General features: G+C 54.8%; 3 protein-coding genes across 4 annotated transcripts; 1 reads left to right on the top strand and 2 right to left on the bottom strand.

The window, feature by feature from the left end:
• Positions 1-401: 401 nt before the first annotated feature.
• On the bottom strand, positions 402-12,672 carry RGS5 (regulator of G protein signaling 5). The gene is made up of 5 exons (XM_083867437.1): positions 12,538-12,672; positions 7,454-7,564; positions 5,200-5,261; positions 4,905-5,071; positions 402-4,398 (listed from the first exon to the last, which is right to left on the bottom strand). The coding sequence occupies exons 1-5, from the start codon at positions 12,579-12,581 to the stop codon at positions 4,237-4,239; spliced, it is 546 nt and encodes a 181-aa protein (XP_083723563.1). The 5' UTR covers positions 12,582-12,672; the 3' UTR covers positions 402-4,236.
• Positions 12,673-16,628: 3,956 nt separating this feature from the next.
• On the bottom strand, positions 16,629-19,109 carry HTATIP2 (HIV-1 Tat interactive protein 2). Of its 2 annotated transcripts, none has more exons than XM_083867850.1 (5): positions 18,931-19,109; positions 18,748-18,855; positions 18,513-18,650; positions 17,697-17,758; positions 16,629-17,126 (listed from the first exon to the last, which is right to left on the bottom strand). In XM_083867850.1, the coding sequence occupies exons 1-5, from the start codon at positions 19,090-19,092 to the stop codon at positions 16,901-16,903; spliced, it is 696 nt and encodes a 231-aa protein (XP_083723976.1). In that variant the 5' UTR covers positions 19,093-19,109; the 3' UTR covers positions 16,629-16,900. The 2 variants fall into 2 exon arrangements, with proteins under 2 accessions (XP_083723976.1, XP_083723977.1); XM_083867851.1 differs by having other exon boundaries at positions 18,934-19,109.
• Positions 19,110-19,525: 416 nt separating this feature from the next.
• LOC310912746 (1-phosphatidylinositol phosphodiesterase-like) lies at positions 19,526-21,499 on the top strand. The gene is made up of 2 exons (XM_083867534.1): positions 19,526-20,121; positions 20,376-21,499. Exon 2 carries the CDS (start codon positions 20,496-20,498, stop codon positions 21,489-21,491), a length of 996 nt encoding a protein of 331 aa, XP_083723660.1. The 5' UTR covers positions 19,526-20,121; positions 20,376-20,495; the 3' UTR covers positions 21,492-21,499.
• The last annotated feature ends 1,932 nt before the right edge of the window (positions 21,500-23,431 follow it).

The following is a 23,431-nucleotide window of genomic DNA, read 5'->3' as shown; positions in this document are numbered from 1 at the left end:
TCCCAAGGAGACAGAACACATTTTATCTCAAAGCTGAGCCTGTCCCTGGGCCATGACCTGTGAGTGCAGAGAGCAGAGCTGGTCCTTGCTCAGCCCTAGGCCCTGGGGCACCCCAGCTGCTGCTACTGGAGTAGGAGCTGACCCTGGGAGCCAAAGCCTGAGGCAGTAGTGGGGCTGGGAATGCCTGTCTTGCACTCACCTTGGGGTGTTTCTTCTGGATCAGCTCCCTGGGGTGATTCCCTTTCCAGTTTACTGAGAAACCTCTGCATCATTGCAGCAGAAGCTCTCAGAGGCTTTTGATATTGCCAGGGCTTTTGGGCACAAGTTTTGGGAGTGCCCTGTAGTGGGTAAGAAAATGCTGCGCCTTCAGTGCAAAGAGACAAAATGAACAGTCCATTGAGACAGTAGCAGAAATACATGTTTATGTGTGGATTACTGAGTGGTACATGAATATGGGTTAACACAACTCCTTGCTGCACACCAGCACCTCACATCTTCCCCACATGAATACCTCCAGTGGAAATCTGACAGAGAACTCCAGACTGAAAACCTGCAGCTCCCAGGTGGGAGGAGTTGATGTGCCCTCCTGCCTTTGCTCCAGCCCTTGGCCACTGTGTGCAGTACCCTCCAGGGAGTGACCAAGGCCTGAGAGAAGCCTGGATGAGCTCTGGGACACCCTCAGCCACTGGACTTTTGCAGTGCCCAAGTCTGGGACTGGGCAGCCCTGGCAGAGCCCAGCTTCAGCACACAGGGCAAGAGCTGGGTGGTTTGCCCTGTGATTGATGAGGTGCAAGGCTCCAGGTTGCTGAAGTCTCCATAAAACACACATCAAACCATCTCCTGGTGTTCTTCTGAGGGATGCAGCTGCAAGGAGCCCTTTTCCACATGTGCCCGTAGCAGGGAGTGGGTGCCAGGGTGGCATGGAGGCAGTGCCTGGTGCCCCATGCCCCTGGCTGCAGCGTGGGGTTACTTTGCCCCTTGCTCCCTCAGGGAGCACGAGACCTGCCTCCTGCACCAGCCCAGGTGCCAGGGTGGCACACAGAGGCCACAGGCACAGGGTAGTCCTGGAGGCAGTGCCTGGTGCCCCATGCCCCTGGCTGCAGCGTGGGGTTGCCTTGCCCCTTGCTCCCTCAGGGAGCACAAGACCTGCCTCCTGCACCAGCCCAGGTGCCAGGGTGGCACACAGAGGCCACAGGCACAGGGTGGTCCTGGAGGATGCACCTTTGTGTTCACTCAGCTGATTGGCCAAGGTTTCCCTCAAGACAGTCTGGGACCATGCAAAACCCACTCACACTCCTCTCTGTGATGGACTCCAAGCACCACATCCAGAAACTCTGGTTTTTGGCTCTCTGACTCCCAAGGGTCGAGATGCCCATGTTACAAGAATATATGTGTGTGTACATGTATATATGAATACAGGAATACAGATGTACATGTTATGTTTATATATTGCTATATATGCCAAATTTTACGAGAGCTAGAATGATAAAATACATGAAGTATCTCCTACCAGTAATATGATGGTTGGCATCAGCCCAATAGTAAATACTTCTGGGCCTGTGAAAAGCTGGGCCATGGGGTTGGTACAAGGGTTGCCACCTTTCTGGGCAAGCCTGCTTGAGTAATTAGCCAAATGACCCTTCTACACAAACACAACTTCCCTAGAACTCCAAAACGCTTCCATGGCCACATTTTCTGGCCACTCAGTAGATCACTGGCAGCCCCCGAAGTAGACTTCCAGCATTTTAGCAGAAATTGAGCCAGGGAGGGATTGCCAACAGAGCTGTTTCATCTCTCTTGAATCCAGCCTGCACCTTTCTAGACACCTTCTCCCTGCCTCACATGTTGCTGCTGCAGCAGTTACATCCCAGGGTTTGATGGTGCATAGCAAGAGCCTCCGGTGGCATCCTGACATTATGGCATTGGTGGTGGTGGCATTTAACTGTGAAACATGTGGGGGAATCTGGAAATAGCTGCCAAAGGATTAACTAGAAATGAAAAAAACAGGTCTTTCTGCTGGGAAGTCTGTTTAGGTTTGCATTTCTGAGTCATGCTGTAAATGACGGGCTTGAACATGCTGAACCCACTTGTATTGACACCAGTTCATGGAGACGTTGGGAGGGCGCAGGGAGCGTGTGGAGGCAGATGTGGGGGGAGCACCCTGCAGCAGAGGGGCTGGCGAAGCCCCGATCCTGCACCCAGTCCTGCTTCTGCCTCCCCCTTGTTGCCCACCTGAATGGTGGACACTGCTGGGGAGTCCTGTGCCCTTTTGATGGGACCCTCCTGCTGCTCATGGGCTCCCTTGGGCTCTTTAACATCACCCAAGCCACCCTCTGCATTCACCCCAGGGGAATGCCTGTGATCATCACTCCTGCTGCTCCAGCACCGACTTTCCCAGGCCTTTTGCTCCAGAGCTTAAAAAAAGAGTCACGTTTGTGACTGCCTCCATCCTTTCCCTGCCTCCCCACTCCTCCCTGGAAAACACAGCCCATTTCCTGCAGCTTGGGATGTATTTTTTCTTTATCACCATAGTGACAACATGTAAATATTTGGGGCTGGTGGGGTTTTGATCAGATTTTGCAAGTCTTGAAGAGGCTGGAAAATCCATTGTTTATGTTACTGCATTTTGCATGGAGTCCTATGACTTGCAGCGAGGCTGAGTCTGGGGAAGGGGACTGGTCTGGGATACCAATAGGCAGCAGGGCCACATATATTTTGCTGGCACCTGTCAGGTTGCTGGCTGAAGCAGTTCTTTGCAAGCCATGACCGTGTGGATGATGCACCAAGAAACCCACACAGGGATGAACTATCCAGGCTCTGTGGAGCAGGGGTTTGTCACATTTCCCTCAAGGCTGAAACAAGACCTCGGGGGCTGCTTTTCGTGTATGTCCCTGCCCCATCCTCAGGTGTGATTTATTCTGTTAGCAGTGGGCTGGCTTTGAACCATTACAAAGCAGCTGGTCCTTTTTAGAGACAGCCTATGGAAACACATGGCCTGGGCAGATAAGGAGAGACAGGAGAGAGTGATGTGGGCTACACAAACTCAGCAGGTTCTGCACACTGTTCTAGAAGCCAGTGAGTTATTTTTCATGTTTCCAATGATGAGTCTGAGTTTCCATTTGGTATTTGGGGTTTGGTTTGGATTTTTCAAATTTGATCTCAGCAGCTGGAATTTCAGCTTTCTTTCCCCCAAGTATACCTTCCCTCCCTCCTCGATGCCCCTGTGTTGGGTTTGTGCAGAAGTGTTGCTTTGGCATGCCTACTGCAGAGAGAAGGGACTGAAACAAGAGAGCCCTGCCGCAGCCCCTGGAGCTGCCATGCCAACATACCACGACAGCTGTGCATTGGGATGTGGCACAGGATGTGCCTTGGGAGCTCAATGTGTCTTGAAAAGGCTGGAGCAAGCAGTTCTGGGTTGCTAAACAGTCCTGGTGTTTTGGACTAACAGATCTCATTTTACCCTCTTGGTTTTGTGTTAAGAGTGAAGCAAACAGGCTGACTCTGAGTGGAGCTGCTGGGGAAGCGGTACCACAGGCTTGCTCTGCTCACCTCTGGTGCCAGCCAGGCACACCCTGTGGCACCTGGTTCTACGGTACAGCAGTCCCTGCCATCCTTGTCACAGTGCCATCCTTGCTGTACGTGTCACTGCTGCTCCTGCCATGCCCCCAGCCCTGGACAACTGTCACTGTGCCTGCTGCTTTCTGAAGGAAGATGATGCTAATCAGGCAGTGGATGTGTCTCACCTTACCTTGGCCAGGGAGGGAGGCACCTGCAGGGTACCTGTGCAGTCTCAGCAGCACCCTGGGAAGTTGGGAGGAGGGAGCGAGCCTGGGCCAAACCAGCAATATGGGCAACACTGGGAGAAAAATTATCATGTTCTAAGGAGTCCTAGGTAGGCAAAGTCAGCACCTCAGAGCCTCCAGCTAATGCCAAACTCCACAGCACCAGGGATGTGTCAGCCGGCCTTGTGGCTCCGGGTCACTGCAGAGCTGGGGCTGCTCCCTCACCTTTCTGGGTCCAGGGAGTTTCTGCAAATTGGTCTTTTGTGGGAGAGGAAAGAGATGGTAAGAGAGGAAACACCAGGACATCTGACAGTCCAAAGCATGGGGGGAAGTGTTTAGCAACACCCCTGGGTGCTCTTCTAGGGTGGTATCAAGAAAGCAAAGCGGCTGCAGGAGAAGGGGCAGGTGTTTAGACAGAAGCAGTGGGGATGCCTCGCACAGCCCTGCTGCATTGCTACTTGATTAACTCATGATAAAACTCCGACCGCACAAATCTGGGCAGGGAGTCTTTTTCCATCAGGGCAAAGATCCTCTTCTGGGCCATGTCAAAGCTGGTTGGTGATGGCTCCACCAGGTTCTTCATGGTCACAGCCTTGGTGAAGTGGTCGATGTTCACCTGTCATGAGAGTGTAAGAGGGATGGGAGCCTGCTTTTGGAGGGCTGAGTGACGGTCTCCCCTTGCCCGCTCTGTCCCACTAACAATCATGCAAACAGCGAGGGGAGGGACTGAAGCAGGTTCATTTCTCTGGAAGAATTATTGGTGACAAAGCTGCCAGGATGAGCTCTGTCCTGTCTTGGGGAGGAAGATTACTGTACATTACTGTACATTGTCAACCCTTATGACTGATGTCACACCTCTGTGGGGAAGAGGGGGACAGGCATGTGTTGAGGGTGCCCGTGGCTGGAGACTGCCCAGCAGAGGCTGAGCATGCCAACAGGGCATGTGAAGAATGGGAATGCAGCATGTGCGAATGAGGCTGCCCCTTGACAAGGATACAGCCCTCCGAGCCCCTCCGCCATGGCACGAGGTGGCCTGCGGCCATCACTCTCCTTTGGGATGGAGGCTGACAGGGCAGCAGCCTCATTCCTCCCAGTACCATCTCATGCCCTGTGGCCACTGACCTCTTTGGGTGCCTCAGTCTGGATGAATTCCTCATAGATCTTTTTGGCCTTCTCTGCCATCTTCACAGGGGACTTGGTTTTCTTGTAGTCCTCGCAGGCCACCCAGAACTCGGCGTTCTCCTCGCTGAACTCAGAGCGCAGGAAGCTGCGGAAGCTGGCAAGCCCATCTGGGGGGCAAGGGGGAGGTAAGCCCTTGCTGAGCACTGGCAGTGCAATGGGGACCAAGCCCTCGCTGAGCACCCAAGGGGACATGGAAAGAGAGGAGGTGACCAGCCACAGGAGGATGTGAACTTACAGGGGTTTTGCAGGAGCTTCTCCAAGGAATCACGCCACTGCAGAGCCTCCTCTGGAGATGGCCTGAGGAGAGTAAAGAAAGCCCATGGTTACCCCACAGCCTCTTTCTGGCCTCCAGGTTTTTCAATAATTCCTTTAAAAATGGGGAGGAATGGAGTAACAAGAGACTTTCAGAGTGGAGGCAGTGGTCTAGGGATGGAATAGGGATGCTGCTGCATCACAGCACAGGTGCCCTTCTCCAGGGGAGAGCCGGGTGCAGGGAGGGTGAGGATGGGGTGGGGAGAGCGAATTTCCCCGTGCTTTAGCAGAACTGTGGCTGAGCTGCAAAGCGAGTCCCTTCTGCAGCCACAAAGCTCCTCCTCACCCCAGCGCCCACACACGGGGCGGCAGCGCAGGGGCTCTGCGCGCGGCTGGGAAGCATCTCTGTGTTTTCTTGCCGGGGTGGGGAGAGATGCTCCCCGCTGGCCACAGGGGCTTGGTCACTGCGGCCCCGTGCTGATGGGGCCGAGGTCAGTGCTCTCCACTCCCACAGCCCGCCTGCTCCGTTCCCACGCCCTGCGGCGGGTCGGGTCACTGGGCTCGGCGCCCTTCCCGCTGGAAGCCTCCAATGTTTTCCATCTGCACGGTTTTTCCTCTTTTTTTTTTTTCCTTCAATATATTTTTCAATGTGATATTTGCAGTGAGACTGAAGAGTTTTTTGAGGGGTTTTGTTTGTGCTTCTTTGTTCTTTTATTTAAGCCCCGAGGAGTTTGACCAAGAGCTCCCAGCTCCTTCCCTGCATCCCCGCCAGCATTGACTGGAGGGCAAGGGAAGCCCCCTGCTCGGCACTGAGTGCTGAGCTGGCTGTGGACCATCTCCACTCCCTGCAGGAAGTGCTGCACTCTCTTGTGTTGCTGCTGCAGGTGCCAATATAGGGACTGAAACCCCCTGGCTGAGCAGAGCATCCCTGGGAGCAGGGAGGGAGAGTGGGCAGGGCAGCCTGTCCTGGCCCTGGGGGCCCAGAAGCTTTAGTGGTGGGTCTGAGGGAAGTACAGGTGTTGATGCCTAGCCATGTCACAGTGCCCAAGTGGCTGCTGCATCAGGGAAAGGAGAGCAGCAGGAATGCCAGGTTTGCTCAGGGTGGGTACCAGCCCTCACTTGTCACCAAACCGTCAGCAGTAGGCACCATGACAGGGGGTTCTTATCCTTCACTTTCTGGACCTTGGATTGTGTTTGCACTTCTATCAAGGATCAAAGCTCTCCCTGCCCCCACGTCCCTATCAGGTGACTTCTCACCCGAGTGAGGAAGAGCATCACTGCAGCAACCTAACACAATCTAGATTTTCTGGAAACCACCAAATTCACTTTCCCATTATCTGAATGTCTCTCGGATGATATTAACTGTGAGTGAGATGCTGACAGGTGAGTGATGCCAGGGCTGCACAGTGATGCAGTGTAGGGGAAAACAGCTCCTCCAGACAGACTGGAGATGTTCTCCAGCTTTCTGCAGGGTTGGCTAATGGAGACAAATGTGTCTCTGTCACAGAGGCATCAGGGGCACAGCAGCAATGGAGTGGGAACCACACAATCCACCAGGCTCTGTCAGCCCTCCCTGGCATGGGCAGCTCTCACCAGGCAGCACTGTGGCAGGCAGGCACTGTGCTGGCAAATGTTCCCCTGCATATCACCCCTCACTCCCTGGATTGGCAGGCAAAATAATTAATGTTTCATGTGCTTTAAATAATGTTGATAAGCCAGTATTATACACAGCTCAGTGCTGAAGAGGAGTGGTCAAGTCAAAGGCCATAAGGTGAGGAGGTCCCATCACCACAAAGCTGCCCCGAGCCAGGCATTTTGCCATGAGGTTGTGCACCCAGCTCAGGGACATGCTGCCACCCCAAAGCCAGATGGCTGCAAAGGCTGGTACCTCTAGCCTGAGGCAGGTGACTCAGAGAAGTCCAAGTGCCATATGCCTCTGGGAAAACCTTTATCGAATAACATGAAATCTCATCAAAAGTAAATTGAGTTTCCATGGGAAATCTAGTTTCCATAGAGCTAGATGTGCCTGACACATCTCATGCTGCCCTGACATAACTTCTTGAGCCTGCACCTAGCAGGCAGGTCATGAGGAACATGCCACGAGGTGCCTGCCACCTAGAGCCTGCTGTGCCAGCCCTCTGCAAGGGCATCAGCTCCTCTGCATCCCAGAAGGGCTTGTATTCACCCCACTGTCTGGGCACAGGTACCGCTTCAGCCCAGCCCAGTGCAGTACTCACTTCTGGGCTTTGGGTAGCTTCTCCAGCTTCTCGGGGTAGGGGATGATGAAGTCAATGGTCGCATCAGGCTTCTGGAGCAGTGTGCCCAGCTTTGTCTTGATCTCCTTGGCCCTGCAGCAGGGGAGGAGCAGAGACAGGTGAGGCAGAAGAATGGGGCAGCAGGACACTCACAGTCCCTGCTCTGCACCCACCCTGTAATTAATTCCAGATGCACAAATGGATCCTAATGCTGTAAAGGCTGTGCCTGTCTGTGGCATTTCTAAACAGGCACTACGCATTAGCGGCAACTCTTGATCTTGATCTCCTCGCTCCATCCCCATCTGTGGCCAGGATAATTGTATCAGCAAGGCTGTCAGGCTGCTCTGGGGCTGAATTAGGGATGTGTGTACTGCACTCAGACTCCATAGAGACAAGCTTGAAGAAGCTAGTGAGGAGGTGAAGGAGCTGCCTTCAGAGAAGAGATGCCATGCTGGGAGGTTCCTGCTCCATGGTGCCATCCCACACTGTGCCACCAGCCTCACACTGCTGACAGCACTCAGAGCCCTTGTATAGACATATAGCATGTTATCAGTAATTTATAAGCCTTATATCTGCAATGGGAAGGGTCCTGTAAACAGGCATATCCTAGGTGGTGCTGCCTTCTCTGGGCAGAGAGGGAAAAATGGTTTCAGAAGCTGAAGATTGCCAAAGGCCGATTGCCACTTCCCATTGCACCAAGGCCACACTCCAGACCTGCATTTGGGGGATGCAGAGAAAACAGTGGGTCCTAGGGCTTGGCAGCAGGCCCAGCTGTCTCCCAAAAGGTTCCCTTTTGTGCAATACAAGTAGTAATTAGGTCCTGAGCATCTAAAACTGCTGAGGAGGCTCCCCCCAGCCCCACTGCAGCTCAGGGTTGGTATCAAGAGCAAGCTGAGCTTTTGCAGGGAACACTCAGGTGTGCTACATGAGGTTGAAGAAATAAAGGGGTGAAAACAGCCCCCCTCCTCCCAGTCCCCATCTTTGCAGAGTGACATTTGCTGGTTTCCAGGTCATCTTGCTGGCACAGGAGGTGAAGGAGAGGGGACAGACTGCTCCTCACAGGCTGACTGGGCTGAGCTTTCAGCATGGCTGGCAAAGATGGGCTACAGCTCCCTGTCTTCAGGGCTCCTTGCAATTTTCCTCTCTGCTGTTTATTTTCACAAGCCCTCTGTGGATGACTGCTCCATTGCTATGTCTGCTATTTCATTTCAATTCCTTTATTTTTTTCCCTCCTTGTAAAACTCTGTGTTTTGGTTTCCACCTGCCAGTCCCCATGGGTGACATTTGGAGACCCGGCACAGAGGCGTCTGCTCTGCTCTGCTCCCTGCCAGCCGGACCCCATTTCTGCTACAGAAACCTGCCTCTGAGGAGCCACCCTTGCATGAAGGTGGGCAGCACAGGCAGAGAGAGCAGCCCAGCCTGGGGCTGCAGGGCCCACTGGCAGTGGGTGTACAGCACAGGGCACTGCACACCCAGAAACACAGCTGTTGTCATGGACAACGCCAGCAGCTACAGGGACAGTTTCCATTGCTAGTGCTTCTGAGAAAACCTGAACCTTGCAAAGCTCAGGACCTCAGCAAAAGGTGACAAGGCTCCCATGTTCCCGCACTGAGGTGTCTGGGACAGGGATGCTGTTCTTCATCCTGCTCTAAGTAAATAAGTAAAATGCAGACAAGTGCTCTGAGCCAGGGCTGGTTCTTGATATCCTGGGTACGGCTCTCTGGCAAGCCTCAGTTTCCCCTTGGCACCCCACTGGCCAGCACTGCCACACTGGGACCATCTGGCATGGTCCTGACCCATGGGGATGGCACAGCCACAGGGACAGAGAGCAGGTGAAGTGGGCAGGGGAAGTGGGCAGGGGAAGTGGGCAGCCCCTTTAGCACTGGGTGGGTGCAGAGGGTGCTGCAGGAAGGCCAAGAGGACAGGCTGGCCTCTCCTTTGGTTCGTTTTTCCCAGACATCTGTGCTTGTGGCCACAGGTTCCTGCAGGAATGGGACACATGGGCTCAGGGAGCATCTCTCAGGTGAGGCTGAACAAAAATTCTGGGTGCCTCCTTGTTCCTCTTCCAACGCTCGGGAGGGAGGAGTGGGGATGCTGCCACGGTTAAGCCCCTGGCAGTGCCAGGTGCTGTGCAGCAGTGACAGTCCCTTCCAAGCAACTGGATCATGTGTCACATCATAGTGGGAGCACGGGGGATGAGCGAGGGGTCGGGGGGCTGCCCACTTTGGAAGCAAGGACAGTGGATACAGGAGTTCCTGAGCAGGCAGAGGGAAAACACAAGCTGTGCTGAGAGCAGGGGCACCAAGAGCCAAACTTAGCCCAGGATGACCCAAGGAGCTGGGAAGACAAGGACTGGGACTTTGCTGCTGTCAGAGCAACACCTGGGGACTCCCTGCTCTGGTGTGGATGAGGCCAACACTGACACGAGGTCTGGATGCATTTGATGGTGGCTTCACGCAGCAAGTGCTCAGACCTGGCTCAAAACCTTGCCCTGTGACTGTGACTACAGCCAAGAACTGACAGGATCAAAAGTCACTGAGGCCCTCAGCAGTCCCATCCTGCTCCATTCCACAGTGTTCCCAAGGGACACCCGGTGGCTGCCCACCCTGCTGGAGCCCTGTATGTGTGGGGACAGCAGCAAGAGTCTCCCCCCTGCACCAGAGCAATTCTCTGGCAGTGGGACGTTCATGACGTGTAGAGACAGCAGAGATAGAACGGTTGTTAAAAGGAAGCGAGGAAGGACAGAAGCGGGCTGAAAGCCTGCAGGCTGAAGGAGGGAAGGGCTATTTAAAGACACCATCCTGGCGTCCTCCAGCAGATGGATTACAAGTTTTCAAGCAAGGCTTCAGGGAAGGCTAAACAGCAGGGGAAAAAAACCCCACAGCTATAAACAAAAAAGGCATCTAAAAAAAACCCCCAAAACCAGCTATGGCTGAGTGAGAAAAAAGCAAGAGGACTGCAAATGGTGGAAGGTTAACTGTGAGAACGTATGGGAGAAAGCCAAGAAAAAGTCTGAGAAATAGCTTCCAAGAAGCATTAATAGAAAATATGGGCTCTGTCAAACATATCAAAAGCAAGAAGGGCTGCTGAGGAGGGCCAGGAGAGATTCCAGCTTTAAAAACATAACAAAAATAGAAGCTCAAAGGAGTTTAAAGCCATAGCTGAAAGCTAAAGGTGATGCTGTGCCTGAGGGCAGGGAGGTGGCAGAAGAAATGTCCCTTCATGTGCAAAAGCCTCCAGAGGGGATTTGAGGAGCCATAAAGCTGCAAGACTGATGCTGTATGGGCATGTCAGTGGCAGCTGTGTCAGACCCATGCTGGACACACGGACAAATATGGTCTATTGGAGAGGAGTCAAGGCTCCTCTGGCCATAGGAAGAGATTCCTTTCAACCTATCATCCCTCTCCGAAGAGGCCAGCAAACATGTGCTGTGGGGAGAGCCAGGGGTAGCAGCCCCTTGATGGGCTCTGCAGATCCCAGGCAGCTGCAGGGGAAGGTCAGTCCATGGGTGACAGTGTGGCAGAGGTGGCACACATCTGTGGGGATGATGCTGGGAGAACACCAGCTTGTGACCATGCTGTTCAACATCACAAGCAGTGGCAGAAAGGGTCAACAGCAAAGCAGCAGATATTGCAGTCCCCGGGTACAGCACTTGGGGCAAGCTGTGGGGAGCTGCAGGAGGGTCTCGTGATACTGGCAGTGAAGCAGCTGGAAAGCTTTGTAGAGCAATACAAGATGATGCACAGGGGACAAATGCAGTCCTGACTCTGCATCGCAAAGTGTGAGTGAAGCCTTCGAGACTGAGGATTTGAAGGCATAGCAGAAGAAAATATTAGCATAGCAAAAGTGGGAGAAAAATCTTTATTAAGAACATTTACTGTTAAAAAGTGTCAGAAGAATGACAACAAGAGCGATAGCAGAGCAGAAACATGTAGATCACCCACAACTGGAAGAGTGCTCTTGGCTGCCCATGGCACAGGAGACTGCAGGGGGGCAAGCAAGGTCAACATGGATTCATGGGGATGGCTGAAAGACAAATTTCCAACAACAAAACCATCACAGGCCTGCACTCCTGCTTGTGCCTGTGATGAGAATTTGCCTTTTGGGCAAGCAGCATCAGTCCCCAGCGGCACAATTTCAGCTGGAACTTCTCTGGAGCTCCCCTCAGGACAATGAACTTCCCACTATCACTCTTATCTAAAAACCAGTGCTAAGGCAGGTGTTAGGGAACCCTCACTGAGGGATTCTTTCAACTCTTTTCCTAAGTTTTCTCCTAAACTGAAGCTTTGAGTGCCCCGCTGCCACAGTGAGACTTCAGCTGCTTTGCATCTCTGCTTCTCACTGGACCCCCTCCAAAGCCCGTGGGAGCAGAGGAGAGGACAGGTTCCAATCAGCATGGAACTGGGGCTCCAGGGGCTAGAGCCTGCCTGGGCTCCCAAGGGGCTGAGAGGAGCCTCTGCCACCATCAGGTGCAGGTTTTGGGGCAAACAGCAGGGTGGGTAGAGAGGAGGATGATGATGATGGGTGCCACAGGGGGAGCAGAGCTGATGCTCTGTACAGCAGTGAGCTTCATGAGAGGGGCCAGGTCTGGCTGTTCCATGTGTGAGTGACTCAAAGGCAATTAAAAGAGGATTGTGAGGCACTTTGGAGACAGGGCTGTTTTCACCTCAGAGAGGCAAAACCTCTGTCCTGATTTTTTCCTCCACTCCTCCTCTGTGTTTTGCAGAAATTAAGATCTCAGGATAAAGCACTCCTGCCCAGAGTGGGGGAGAACTGGGTTTGGAGCAACTCATACTCACCCGGCAGAATGATCCCCAGAGCAGAATGGGGAGTTTGGGACTGAGTCAGGGCTCATCCCGCCAAGGATATCAGCCACTTGCAGCACCCACTGAGACACCCCCAGCAAGCTTCCCTTCCCTTATTATCCATTCAGAGCTGTATAATCCCAGTCCCCATAGGAGATGCCAACCACAGGGCTGTGCTGCAAGAAGAGCTGCCCTAGCCACCCTGGCAGAGCCCTGCCAGGAGGCAGCCCCTGACATCCCAAACATCCCGGCCGCTCTCACCTCTCCAGGCAAGTGTGGGGCAGCGCTGCTAATCCTTTGCACATCTTGGCAGGCTGTAGTTTCCTCGGCCGTGAGAAGAGTGTGAGTGATGGCCAAAGCGGGCAGCAGAGGCTCCGTCTGCAGCCCAGCTGCCTCCCTCGCTCCTATATAGCGCCGGAGCTGGACCCCCGCCAGCGCTGTATCCAATGCCGGCTGGCCTGCTGCAGCTGGCCCCAGAGGCTTCTGGATTTTGTTTTCTTCTCTAAGCTCCCATGGAGGGAAGAAAAATGTGGATTTTCTGAGGTAAGGTCAGGTAATCGAATTGGAAAGGCCAAGCTGATATTTAGGGGGCGTCAGGGATCCCACAGTATTTCTTTTAATGATGCATCAGGCTCCAGGTCAGTATTTAGAAGAGCCAGGTAGAAATGCTTCATTCAAGTGAGATTTTTCCAGTGTAAAATAGAACTTTCAGAAAAATAAAAGTGCTTATGAGAAGTCTTGTCGTTGATTTCAAGGCTGTGGCTAGTGTCAAAATATCCATCACTTCAGCAGTGGTGGTGGCTAACAGGGACTTTTGTTTCAGACCTTGGCTCCTGGGTGACTATGAAGATGTGCATCTCTGTGCTTTGTTTAACACTGGGCATTGGGAATAGGGACTTTGCTCCTAACCTGGCTGTCCACACCCAGGTGCACTATAACAACCATCATTTCCCAGGGTAAAACCCAGGGTTACATTTAAGCTCAACTCTTGAGCCCCTTTCTCTTGTGCTGTGTCAGACTGTGCCTGCCTGGCTCTGGCTCCTGGCTGGATTTGGGGCCTTTTGTGGGATTATGGAGCAAGACACTGTCTGCATTCAGGCATCTGAGTACAGTAAGTGAAAGCTGGAAGTCTGCTGGAAACTGTGCCTCCCTGGAGAGCTTGGGCTGGCTTTGTACTGGTTTGTAGTGGAAACCGAATTTAAAAAAGTGCAGCTGACAATTTCAGAGGATGAGACTCAGATAATAATGGCTTGGGTTGATCAGATCCCCCAGGATGCACTCAGGCAAGGGGTCAGATCTGAGGTCTGGTGGGCTGCCCTTCCCTCTGCTGGCATAGAGCCTCCCTCATGTCTCACAGAGTGGGGAAGAGCAGCAGCATAGAGGACAGAGGTCCTTTACTCTTCCAGGCTGTTCTCATTCTGCCCTGTTCCCAGAGGACTCAGGAGGAGCTTGGAGGTGCCTCACTGCAGCCAGGGGTAGCACAGGGCTCAGTGGCCCCATCTCCAAGCAGCTGGGGTACAGCCCCTGCTCTCTGAAGGAACATAGCCTTGCAAAGTGCACGTTTGCTGGGTTGTGCCGGTGCCCTTGGGGCCAGAGAGTTCATCAGGGCCACACATTTGCGAGCAGGGATGTCACTGAGTGCCAGGTCAGTGTCTGCCTGCTCAGAGGCTGCTTTGAAGAGCCCTTGGGACTGCAGCTATTCTTTCATCATTAATCCTCTGTAATAAAGCCAGCATTGGAATCCCGGGAGAGCATGGGTCTGTGGGACCAGGTGGTTTGTGTGAATGCTGTCCAACAGCTTCTGAGCACCCTTCCCTGTTGTGCCCCCAGCTGCACAGGGCTGTGTGCCCTTGGAACACAAAGAACCCTGCCAGGCATGCCAAGGACACAGCTCCATCTCTGCAGACCTCCTGCTGCTCAGAGGAACCTGGAGCTTCGCCCCGTGAGACCCCCTGGAGGGACTGGGTCTGTTCCCTACAAACTCTTGTCTCCTTCACCTCTTTCAGCCCTGGGTGGGCAAATCACCTCTGCAGTAATTCAGTGATTGATGGTCTAAAATCTCTTCCAAACCTCTGGGGTGGGGGTTTAAGGAGTGCGCAGAGCAAACTGGGGAACTGAGGTCCAAGTGTGTGAGGAAACTCCATGTGGGAGGGTGATAAGGAAGCTATACTGTGCTGGGATTGCAGATGTGCATTTTAACACAGATTTATCTGAAACACTGAAAAAGACAATGTTACTACTGAGCAGAAACAAGGGTTGGAAAGAAATAGCTTGCATTTTCCACAGACCTTTGTCCAGCAAGAAATGTTTGTTTTGTGTGTTTCAAGGCTTTGGAGGGCTAAAAAACTATTTTCGATAAGAAACTACACAGACCTTCCTTGTCCTCCCACAACAGCTTAATTTCTTTAAGAGCCCTTCTGGGAGAACTTTTTGGAGATCTGAGTGCACTCTGAGGACTAGATTGTCTTGTGTACACAATGGCTGGTTTTCTCCAAGAGGAGTCCAGGCTTGTGCCTTGCAACCGCCCCCTCAAAAGCCACATGGAATCTCCCATTACACCCGATTTATCTTGGGCCTTGTTATTTCCAGATTTTATTATCCTTTCTAGCAACATGCCTTTTATAGAAGGCAGCCTAGCTGCTTTGCAGTTTCCTGGTTCCCATTGGAACTTTTTAAGAACTAGCATCATGTTTAACAATGTTGACCTTTTGGTAAAGGGATCGCTGCAATTCTCACCCAGGAGAGTATTTGGCCGTTCATCTGAGTGCTCTTTCTGGCAGACCTTTAACTACATGTTCTAAAAATGGGGTTAAAAATATTTTTTTTCCCCTTCATGCTTGAGGACAGTCATGCAAATGTGTGTCCCCTAAGAAACGATGGTAGTGTGAGCTCCCTGACAGCAAAGGGCAATGCAAGTAACATACTGAGGCTTTCTGTGATGGCTCATTCCTTCCTATAAAGCCTGATCCACATCCTGTCCTTGAGCCTCCCTGGAGAACTTTCTGCTTCTCACATAGTCATAATTCATGTTTATGCCCTTAGGATGCTTTCCTCACATCTTCTGTGGCTTGCCTTTCACCTGTAACTTTCCAGAGCTCAAATTCTTTATTTTTTATTCTCTCAATTTTAATTTCTTTTAAGGTCTTACCACTTCAGCTTGCACTTCAGGTGTTCATTTCCACTTCCTTGTATAAGCACATGCCCTTTTAAAAAAAAGTCTCTTTGAGCATTGAGTACACTATGCCTGTGTAACTCACTGCTGCAGGAGATCAGTGTCTTTGCTCCTCACACTTACATGATGCTGACCAGCCTACCTCTCACTTCCCCTTGCATATTAAATACTATTCTAAAGGTGTTGTTTTGCTCTCAGTGGGACAGTCTTATCCAGTACCTGTGGCTCTGTGGCCCCTTTGAACTGAGCCCCACACGTGGCTGAGGAGTTGTCTAGGTGCAGTCCTTACACCATCTCACTCTTCCAGCAACCTTCTGAGGCCAAACCCAATGATGGAAATGCTCACGTAGAAGGAGATGAGACCTAGCCTCCCTTCATTTGCCACATCCAAGTCACTGACACAGGAGCCATGGATGAGGTCAGAGAAAATCCTGGAAAGCAGTGTTACCCGGAGAACTGGGACTCTGGCCAGCAGGGAATTTGGGAGTCACGTATGTTCTACATCCCATTGAGTTCCTCGACCCCGAGCACAAGGCTTGAGAAGGGCTGGGGCCATGCCTGGGACACTGCACTGCTCTTGTGCCTGCTCCCCATAGAAGGAACCTGCTCTCCTTCCTGCACCTGGGCAGGAGCAAGGCCCCTCCAAGGTGTGGACAGGGCTGGCCTCAACTTTTGCACATGCAGAGCACTCCTGGGAACACGGGGCTGAGCTCAGGCTCATTTGTGCCTGGAAGAAGAGCTCAGAGTGACAGATGTTTGCAAGTCCATGCAAGTATCTGCATAGTGTTTTTGCGACTACAGGTACCAAGTGGCAGGCCATATGTGAACAGCAGTGCCCCGAGAGCAGTACCTCTGCAGCCTGACCAGATGAGGCCAGAAGCATCTGTAGAGACCTGCTGCAGGCAGAGCCACCATCCCCAGCGCCTCACCAGCTTCTGCTGAGCAACCAGGAGCTCTGCTACGCAAGCACCACTGGTGCCACCGTGTGCTCTGTCACTGGTGCCACTGTGTGCTCTGTCAAGTGCAGCTTCCACACAGGCAGCTGTGCCTTCTCCTCTTTCCTGTGCCTGTCACCAGCCTGTGAACATGCCCTGAAGTGACATGATCTGAGCACATGAGGCTGAGGCTGTTGGTGTGTGGGTGGCAGACATTATTTCAACACAAAACCAGCAGAGCCACATCAGTCACAGGGTTTTATTCAAGGCCTGGATTACATAATCTTTACCTGTATTCATGTTATGGATCCAGACAGCAGAGCACATTGTTTATCCTCACCCAGCACCTGCATTTTTGATGCCCTGACAGAATCAGCCACCATGTAAAGAAGTGGAGGTACCTCTGGCTCCGCGCTAGCCATGCAAGCACCCCACACCTTTCCTGTGCATGTGTTCACTCTCAGCCCGGAGAACACCTGAAGAGTGAACCAAGCTCCTGCCTGCCATCACTTTTGCTCTATGTGCCCTGCTGTCGTACTGCCTTTCCCAGCTCATGGATGGCCCGATTCTCCAGCAACTTCACCTTCTTCTCGCCTGGCTGCAGCACACAGGCCACCATAGCCCTGGCCACTGTTTCCACAGGCACTGAGTTAGCAGTGGGGAACACCCAAGCTACAGCACCAAAGAACTGCTGGGCTATCCACTCCATAGGCCGGGACTCCTGGCGCTTGCACAGCAGCACCCTGCAGAACAAGGAGGTGAGGTGGGTCAGCCTGAAACAATCCTGGGTGAAGGCTAGAAACTGAATTCTCCAGCTGCACCAGGGCCCAGACAAAGCTCCCTGAACCAATATGGGCTTTGGAACGTGACAGAGCTGAGCCCTTGGACACTCAACTTCTTTCCTCACTGTGCTGGTGAAAGTAGAATTCCAGTTCTTCTAGGTAGCAAGAGTACAGCTTCTAGTACAGCTGAAAGGACACAGGTGAGTGTTCCCTCTGCATAAGGTCAAGGTCCATCTGGAAAGAATCTTTGACCTATGTGCCTCAACCTGTGCTTTCACCCCAAGGCTGACTCCCATGGTGCATGGCACTAGCATTGGGATGGGCTATAGGAAACTGCAGAGCTTGCTCCCTGCATCACTGGGAAGCAGTCTGCTCATCCACGAGCTGCATTTGGAGCTGGTGGCATTCTCTACTTCCCTCCCCAGTCCCGTCCTCATGTATCCTTTCTCTTTCTCCATCTCCCAGTGAAGCACCTCCCTGCTGCCCTGGCAACCTCCCACCCTGTGCCCTCCCTCGTCCACCATCACTCACGCTGGCCGGAGAATGGTACAGTGATCAAAACCAACAGCCTGGACCAGGTTTTCCACTTCTCCCTGTCAGAGCAGCCAGGCAGGATAAAAGCAAACAAGGATGACTCCAAGCACAATCCCTGCCACCCCATGAATGGGCAGAAAAAAGCTGCTGAACCAAGAGCAGGATGGCACTAATGCCAACGTGAAGCCGGAACAGGCCAGGCAGACATCAGCTCTCCAGGCCAGGGAGCTGGGGCGAGGGCCCGTGGTGGACATGGGCCGCAGGTCAGCAGCGCGCCCTTGCAACCATCATGCTGAACTGCAACAGGCTGCTCCAGAGAGCATCTGGACTCAGCATCCAGCCTAGGGATGGAACCAGCTGGCACAAGACGCTGGCAGGCAGCTCTGAGTCCAACAGGTGTTGGGAGCTACGGCACACAAAATATGTAGAAAAATGCTTTTGCGATGGGTGTGGTCCTCCCTGGGGAGCCTGTGGACAGGGCTCATGTCTCACCTGGACACAGGCCTGAGCCTCCCCACATAGCTGAAGCCAAACCTTAAGGTTGGAGAGCTCTTACTGGGCTAGAGACCCCAGCACATGTTTCTGGAGTTTGAAGAGGCAGACAGACACTGCATGCAGGTGTTGTGCTGCTTTATAAGAAGCCAGTTGCATGGCTGTGCATGCCACCCAGCCTCTTCCCTTGTCCCGCAGCAGCAGCAGGACCCTCAGAACCATTTGCATCTCAAGACCCCAGATCCTGCTTCCTTCCCGAGCATCCCAGCATCCTCTGACTCCTGCACGAGCATCAGAGGCCCACCCCAGCTGTCCCCTCACCTTCACGCGGAGGTAGAGAAAGCGGCTCTGCGCGTTTGCCCCCCGGGAGGACTGCAGGACAAAGTGTTTGCAGCCCCCTGCCCGCGCCAGCTCTGCTGCCTGCCTCACGTAGTCCCGATCCACACGGACAAAGCCGTCCTGAGAAGGGAAAGCGGGGTCAGCGAAGCAGGGAGCGGGCGGAGGGGGGACAAGCGAGACTCCTTCTCGCCCGGGGGTCAGGGGGGACCCCACTCACTGCGCCAGCTTTGGCCCTGGTGGTGCCGAGGCAGCAGAAGCCCACGTCATGTCCTTGGAAGGCGGCGGCGTGTTCACCCAGCTGCTCGAAGTCCACCACCGTCTGCTCCTGCGGGGAGGCCGAGGGTCAGCACCGCCGCCCCGGTCCCCACCACCATGGCTGCCCTGTCCCCGGCCCGCGCACCACGGCCGCCTCCGCCCCGCCCAGGCTCAGCCGGCGCCGCCCGATCAGCGTGACCCGGGCGAAGGCCCGCTGGGCCAGCAGCTCCCGCAGCAGCGCCCGGCCTGTCTCCCCCGAAGCGCCCAGCACGAAGCAGCTCCTGCCACCGCCCCCCGCCGCCGCCATGCCGAAAGCAGCGGGCGGGGCCGGGGCGGGGCGGGGACAGGGACAGGGCAGGCCCGGGCGGGAGTGTCTGCGCCTCCGCGGGTTGGAGGCTCCGCGCCGGGTAACCTCGGGTGGACGCGACGCGGAGCCGTTTCCGAGGCCAGAGTGGGGCTGTCCGGGGCGGGAACAGCCTCAGGGACTCCTGCTCAGTCCGCCGCTGCACGCAGAGCAGGGGAGGTGCCCCTTGGCCTGTCCCCGCCGGCTGTTCCTGCAGTGGCAGAGCCGAACGCCCTCCGAGGATCCCTGTGCCCGCCCCGCTCAGGTGGAGGGGATGTGAGCTGTAGGGATGCTCCGAGGGGTCTGTGACCTGTCCGGCGGCTCCTCTCCAAACCCTGCTGGGTTCAGTGTGTGCTGCCAACCGGGGTGCCTGGCAGCTGTGTCCCCTGGGCAGGAGGTGGGTTATCCCCCTGCCCCACCGGACAGCCTTGTAGTGACTGCACAGTGTGAAGCAGTCCCTATAGTGCCTGAAGAACAAGGAGATGAAGCCCACTTCCTTGGGAACTGTCGCTGAGCAGGTCCTGGAGTGTGCTGGCAAGCAGAGACCCCTGCTCCGGGTACTGCCTGTGTGTTGTCCCTCTAATAGGGGCGATGCCAATCATCACCGAGGTGGTCCAGGTCCCACCAGGACATAGCTATGGAGCAGGCTTGTGGGCACCCCGCGCCTCTGCGTAGCCACTCCCATGGGCAGCATCAAGGGGCCCCGCGGCACCACGATCCCGTTTGTCCTGATTCCTGGGGAGGGAGGTGCAGAGGCCTGAACGGCTGCTGTCGGGATCAGCCAGGTGGTTTTCCAGACTGGTGTGTCAAGTGCTCTCCTTGGCCGAGGGCTGAGGATGAATCCCAGGTGCACGTGCCATTTGCGCGGCAGGACGTGCGTCATGGCTGTCACCGGGATAATGGCTGGCATCCCGCTCCACCTGCCAGTGTGCCGCCGGCACCCACGGCTGCTCTGACCATCGGGCTTTGCTCTGCAGGCATAGGCAAACCCAGGTGGGTGAACGAGGGAGAGGCTGGGGCGTACCAGGGCTTGGGGGTTCTGGGACAAGTGCTTGAAAGTGGTAGGGGAGCAGTAGAGTGCGACAGAAGTACAGGCAGCAACGTGTCAGGGGTGCATGTGGTATGTTATAGAGTATGGTGTGCTTTAGGGTTTCATGGTACGGTGGGGATGCCACTGGGGAGTGTGGGATCAGGATGCATGGGAGCCATGTTCCCACTGCTCATGATCTGCTTCTCCTCTACGGCAGGGCTCCGGGGGGCCAGCCAGGTGCTGGGGTGCCCACTCTCCCGGTGGCATGGAGACATGGTCCCGGCACAGCGCTGCCTTCGACTGCGTGCCCTAGCCGGCAGTCTGCTGCCCTGACTGGATGGCAGAGCTCCCTGACGCTCTGCCCCTCTCCTCCCTCTCCATCCCCGGCACCCACGACTCTCTCAGCCTGTTCGGCGGCCGGCGCCTGCGGTGCCAGTGCTGGGGCCTGGAGGCCCAGCTGGCGGCTGGCATCCGCTTCCTCGATGTGCGCTGCAAGCTGTCGCGGGGTGAGCTCCAAATCTACCACCTCTGCACCTTCCAGCGGGCCAGCTTGCGGGGCGTCCTGCGCCGCACCCTGTGCTTCCTCCGCGCCCACCCCGGCGAGGCCGTGCTTATGCGCATCAAGGAGGAGCTGCCCATCTTCTCCCGGCCCGGCTTCGCTGCCCAGCTCCACCGCTGCCTGCTCGAAGAGGGACAGGGCTGCGTGTGGTGCCGGGAGGAGGTGCCAGTGCTGGGCCAGGTGCGCGGGAAGATAGTGGTGCTGGAGGCGCTGGCGCGGGAGGTGATGGGCATCCCCTACGAGCAGCTGAGCATCAGCGACGCCTGGAACGTGCTCTCACTGGAGGGCAAGTGGGCCCGGGTGCGGCGGCACCTGGAGAAGGCAGCCAGCGGAGACCTCACCACCATGTACCTCACCTTCTGCTCCGGCAATGGGCTCTTCACCAGCCCCGAGGAGGTGGCCCGTTTTGTGAACCCCCGCTGCTGCCAGCACCTGCGGCGTCGGGCCGGGCAGCCCGTGCGCTGGGGAGTGGTCATCATGGACTTCCCTGGCACAGGCCTTCTCCGGCTCATCGTGGAGAGCAACGGCCTGCGGGCCAATGGACAGAGCACAGCGGCCCCTGGCACCCCCACGGTACCGTCCCGGCACTCCCGCGGCAGAGGGGACGGACGCCGCAGCCGGCACAGCTCTGCGCGCTGCCCGCGCCGCTGTCCCTCGGGCAGGACACTGCTCCCGGCCCCGCGCCTTTGCCGAAGAACCTCAGTGCCTGGAGGGCAAAAGCGGCTTTCCAGGTCTTGCAGAGCACCGGGAAACCTTCGTGTGACACTGGTGTGACAGCCGCAGAGGCAGCAAAGGAGGGCCGGCTGCGGTCCGAGCCGGGGAGCTGCGCCCTGCCCTGAGGAGCAAGGTACGGTGCTGGTGCGGGGCTGGGCCACCTGAATCCCACAGGGCAGTAGAGGTAGGTGGGGTAGAATGTCCTGCCTCACCTTCTGTCAGGCCAGTGAGTCCTCTCAAAATGCCTCTCTGCAAAATAGTCCTTTTCCTTAAGGTAAATAAAAATAAAAATAAGCTAGGAAAGCACTGCCTATGTTGCCTTGCCATTTCCTGTCAGAAAAGTGGAGAAAAAACCTTTTGCTTTGGCTGTTTGTATGTGAAGGAGCCTGTATCCCTCTGCTCATGGATGAAGCACAGTTAAACTGTTGTCTGTGACCATCTTGGTCTTAAAGCAGAGCTTCAAGAGGTCACAGGAGTAAGAATTAATTTTAAAGGTGATAACAAGTGGTTAGGAACATCCCTCCCCTCATTATTTAGCTTTTGTTTCTTTCTTGCAGGGGCTTGCCCCAGAAGTCAGGATTCTTAGGCAGAGTCAGCTTCAGCAAGGGCTACCCACCCCATGCATGGAGAGCTGGATGGTCACAGAGGCAGCAATTTCAGATAGGGCTACTCTGTCCCTGGGGTCACACACCAAGGGATGCTGCACTGGACAGAGCCCAGCAGTTTGCAACAGCTGGGGCAATGCAGACAGGGCAGTTTGTAGATCCACAAAAGCAAAGTAGTTGAGGCATAAAAAAGACTTCAAAACATGTTGTGCCCGTGCCTGCCCTACCTGCGGATAATAAATCACTAATCTAAATAGACAACACAGTCACTCCTTGGAGTAGAAAGATAACCAAGATCCTGGGGAGAAGTTGTCACCCGGGAGAGTGCCTGCTGCACCACTGGCAGCAGCCAAGCCATACAGGCCACGTGCTGAAGCAGGGAGGTGAGAAAGAGAAAAGAACTTTTAGAAGATGAGAGCTCAGCCCTGGCCTGCCAGAAGGTAAAGAATGTCCTCAAAGTTGCTTCTGTCTTGGGTAAAACAGCTGGGCACAGTGCCTGCTGGAGGAGGTGCCACAGGATTTTCCTGGCCAGAGGAGACAATATCTTTTGCTCTGCAGGGGCTAGCCCTGGCTAGAGACATGGCTCTTGGTGCTGAGTTTGTTCATCTGCTTCCCAGGGAGGGGAGCAGGCAATAGTAAACAGTGGGTGACAGAGATAACAAGCAGAGGAATCTGGCTCTGGGTTTGCTGTGTGAGACAGGAGAAGGTTGAAATCTCTGCATTAAACCAGACATGTGACAAAAGCACTGGTGGTGTCCAGGGTGAGGGTGGCCTGGTTCATTGGCTGCCAGTGCCTCCTGTGCCTGAGCTGCCCCCATACCAAGCCACTGTGACTGGTATCACTCTTCTGCCAGGAGGATGGGTTCTGCTGGGGCAGGGCCAAGTGAGTTGGTGGCTTGTCTCAGCATTCCAGGGATGCACAGTGCCGTGGAGAGCCAGGCAGGGCACAAGCAGAGCAATCACAGTTCCTAGGAGCTGGTTTGGCTGGTGGTTTGGCTGTCACTTAGGTCTGCCCCTGGACATGACACATCCCTGCAGCTGCACCCCAGCACCTTGTACCCACCCTGTACCCCAGCTCAATGGCAGGGCAGAGGTGCCACCTGGGATTTCCTGGCTGGGCAGAGTCACTTGTTTACGCCCTATCACTCAAGCAGTGAGATAATGTTAGTGTTATCTATGCCCCAGGCATCCTGTTTGGCAAACCCTTATCTGTGCCGTGCACATGTGGCTGCTGCCAGGTGCCAGGGATCTGGCAGGAAGTGTGGGCAGGGGTACCCATGTGGCAGTGACGCCTAGTGAAAAGGCTCTCTATCAGCAGCTTCGCAGTGAAAGGCAGGAGGCAGAGAGTTGTCCTACAGCTGAGGTCAAAGAAACATCTCTGAGAGGGTCTGGATA

Source organism: Zosterops lateralis (assembly GCF_965231275.1).
Source record: "Zosterops lateralis genome assembly, chromosome: 9".
NCBI classification, from domain to species: Eukaryota; Metazoa; Chordata; class Aves; order Passeriformes; family Zosteropidae; genus Zosterops; species Zosterops lateralis.
Note: the sequence above shows the minus strand (reverse complement) of the source record. Positions and strands in the feature narration are given on the sequence as shown.

Bases quoted from the DNA above. Each gene is read 5' to 3' on its own strand.
- RGS5 (XM_083867437.1), bottom strand. From the start codon at position 12,581: ATGTGCAAAGGATTAGCAGCGCTGCCCCACACTTGCCTGGAGAG. The intron at 7,565-12,537 runs GTGAGAGCGGCC...CCCCTGCTGCAG, and splicing joins CCCCACACTTGCCTGGAGAG to GGCCAAGGAGATCAAGACAA. The intron at 4,399-4,904 runs GTCAGTGGCCAC...CTCTCATGACAG, and splicing joins AGACTGAGGCACCCAAAGAG to GTGAACATCGACCACTTCAC.
- HTATIP2 (XM_083867850.1), bottom strand. From the start codon at position 19,092: ATGGCGGCGGCGGGGGGCGGTGGCAGGAGCTGCTTCGTGCTGGGCGCT. The intron at 17,759-18,512 runs GTGAGGGGACAG...CTGCTCTGACAG, and splicing joins TTCTCTACCTCCGCGTGAAG to GGAGAAGTGGAAAACCTGGT. The intron at 17,127-17,696 runs GTGAGTGATGGT...CTTGTTCTGCAG, and splicing joins TGTACCATTCTCCGGCCAGC to GGTGCTGCTGTGCAAGCGCC.
- LOC310912746 (XM_083867534.1), top strand. From the start codon at position 20,496: ATGGCAGAGCTCCCTGACGCTCTGCCCCTCTCCTCCCTCTCCATCCCC.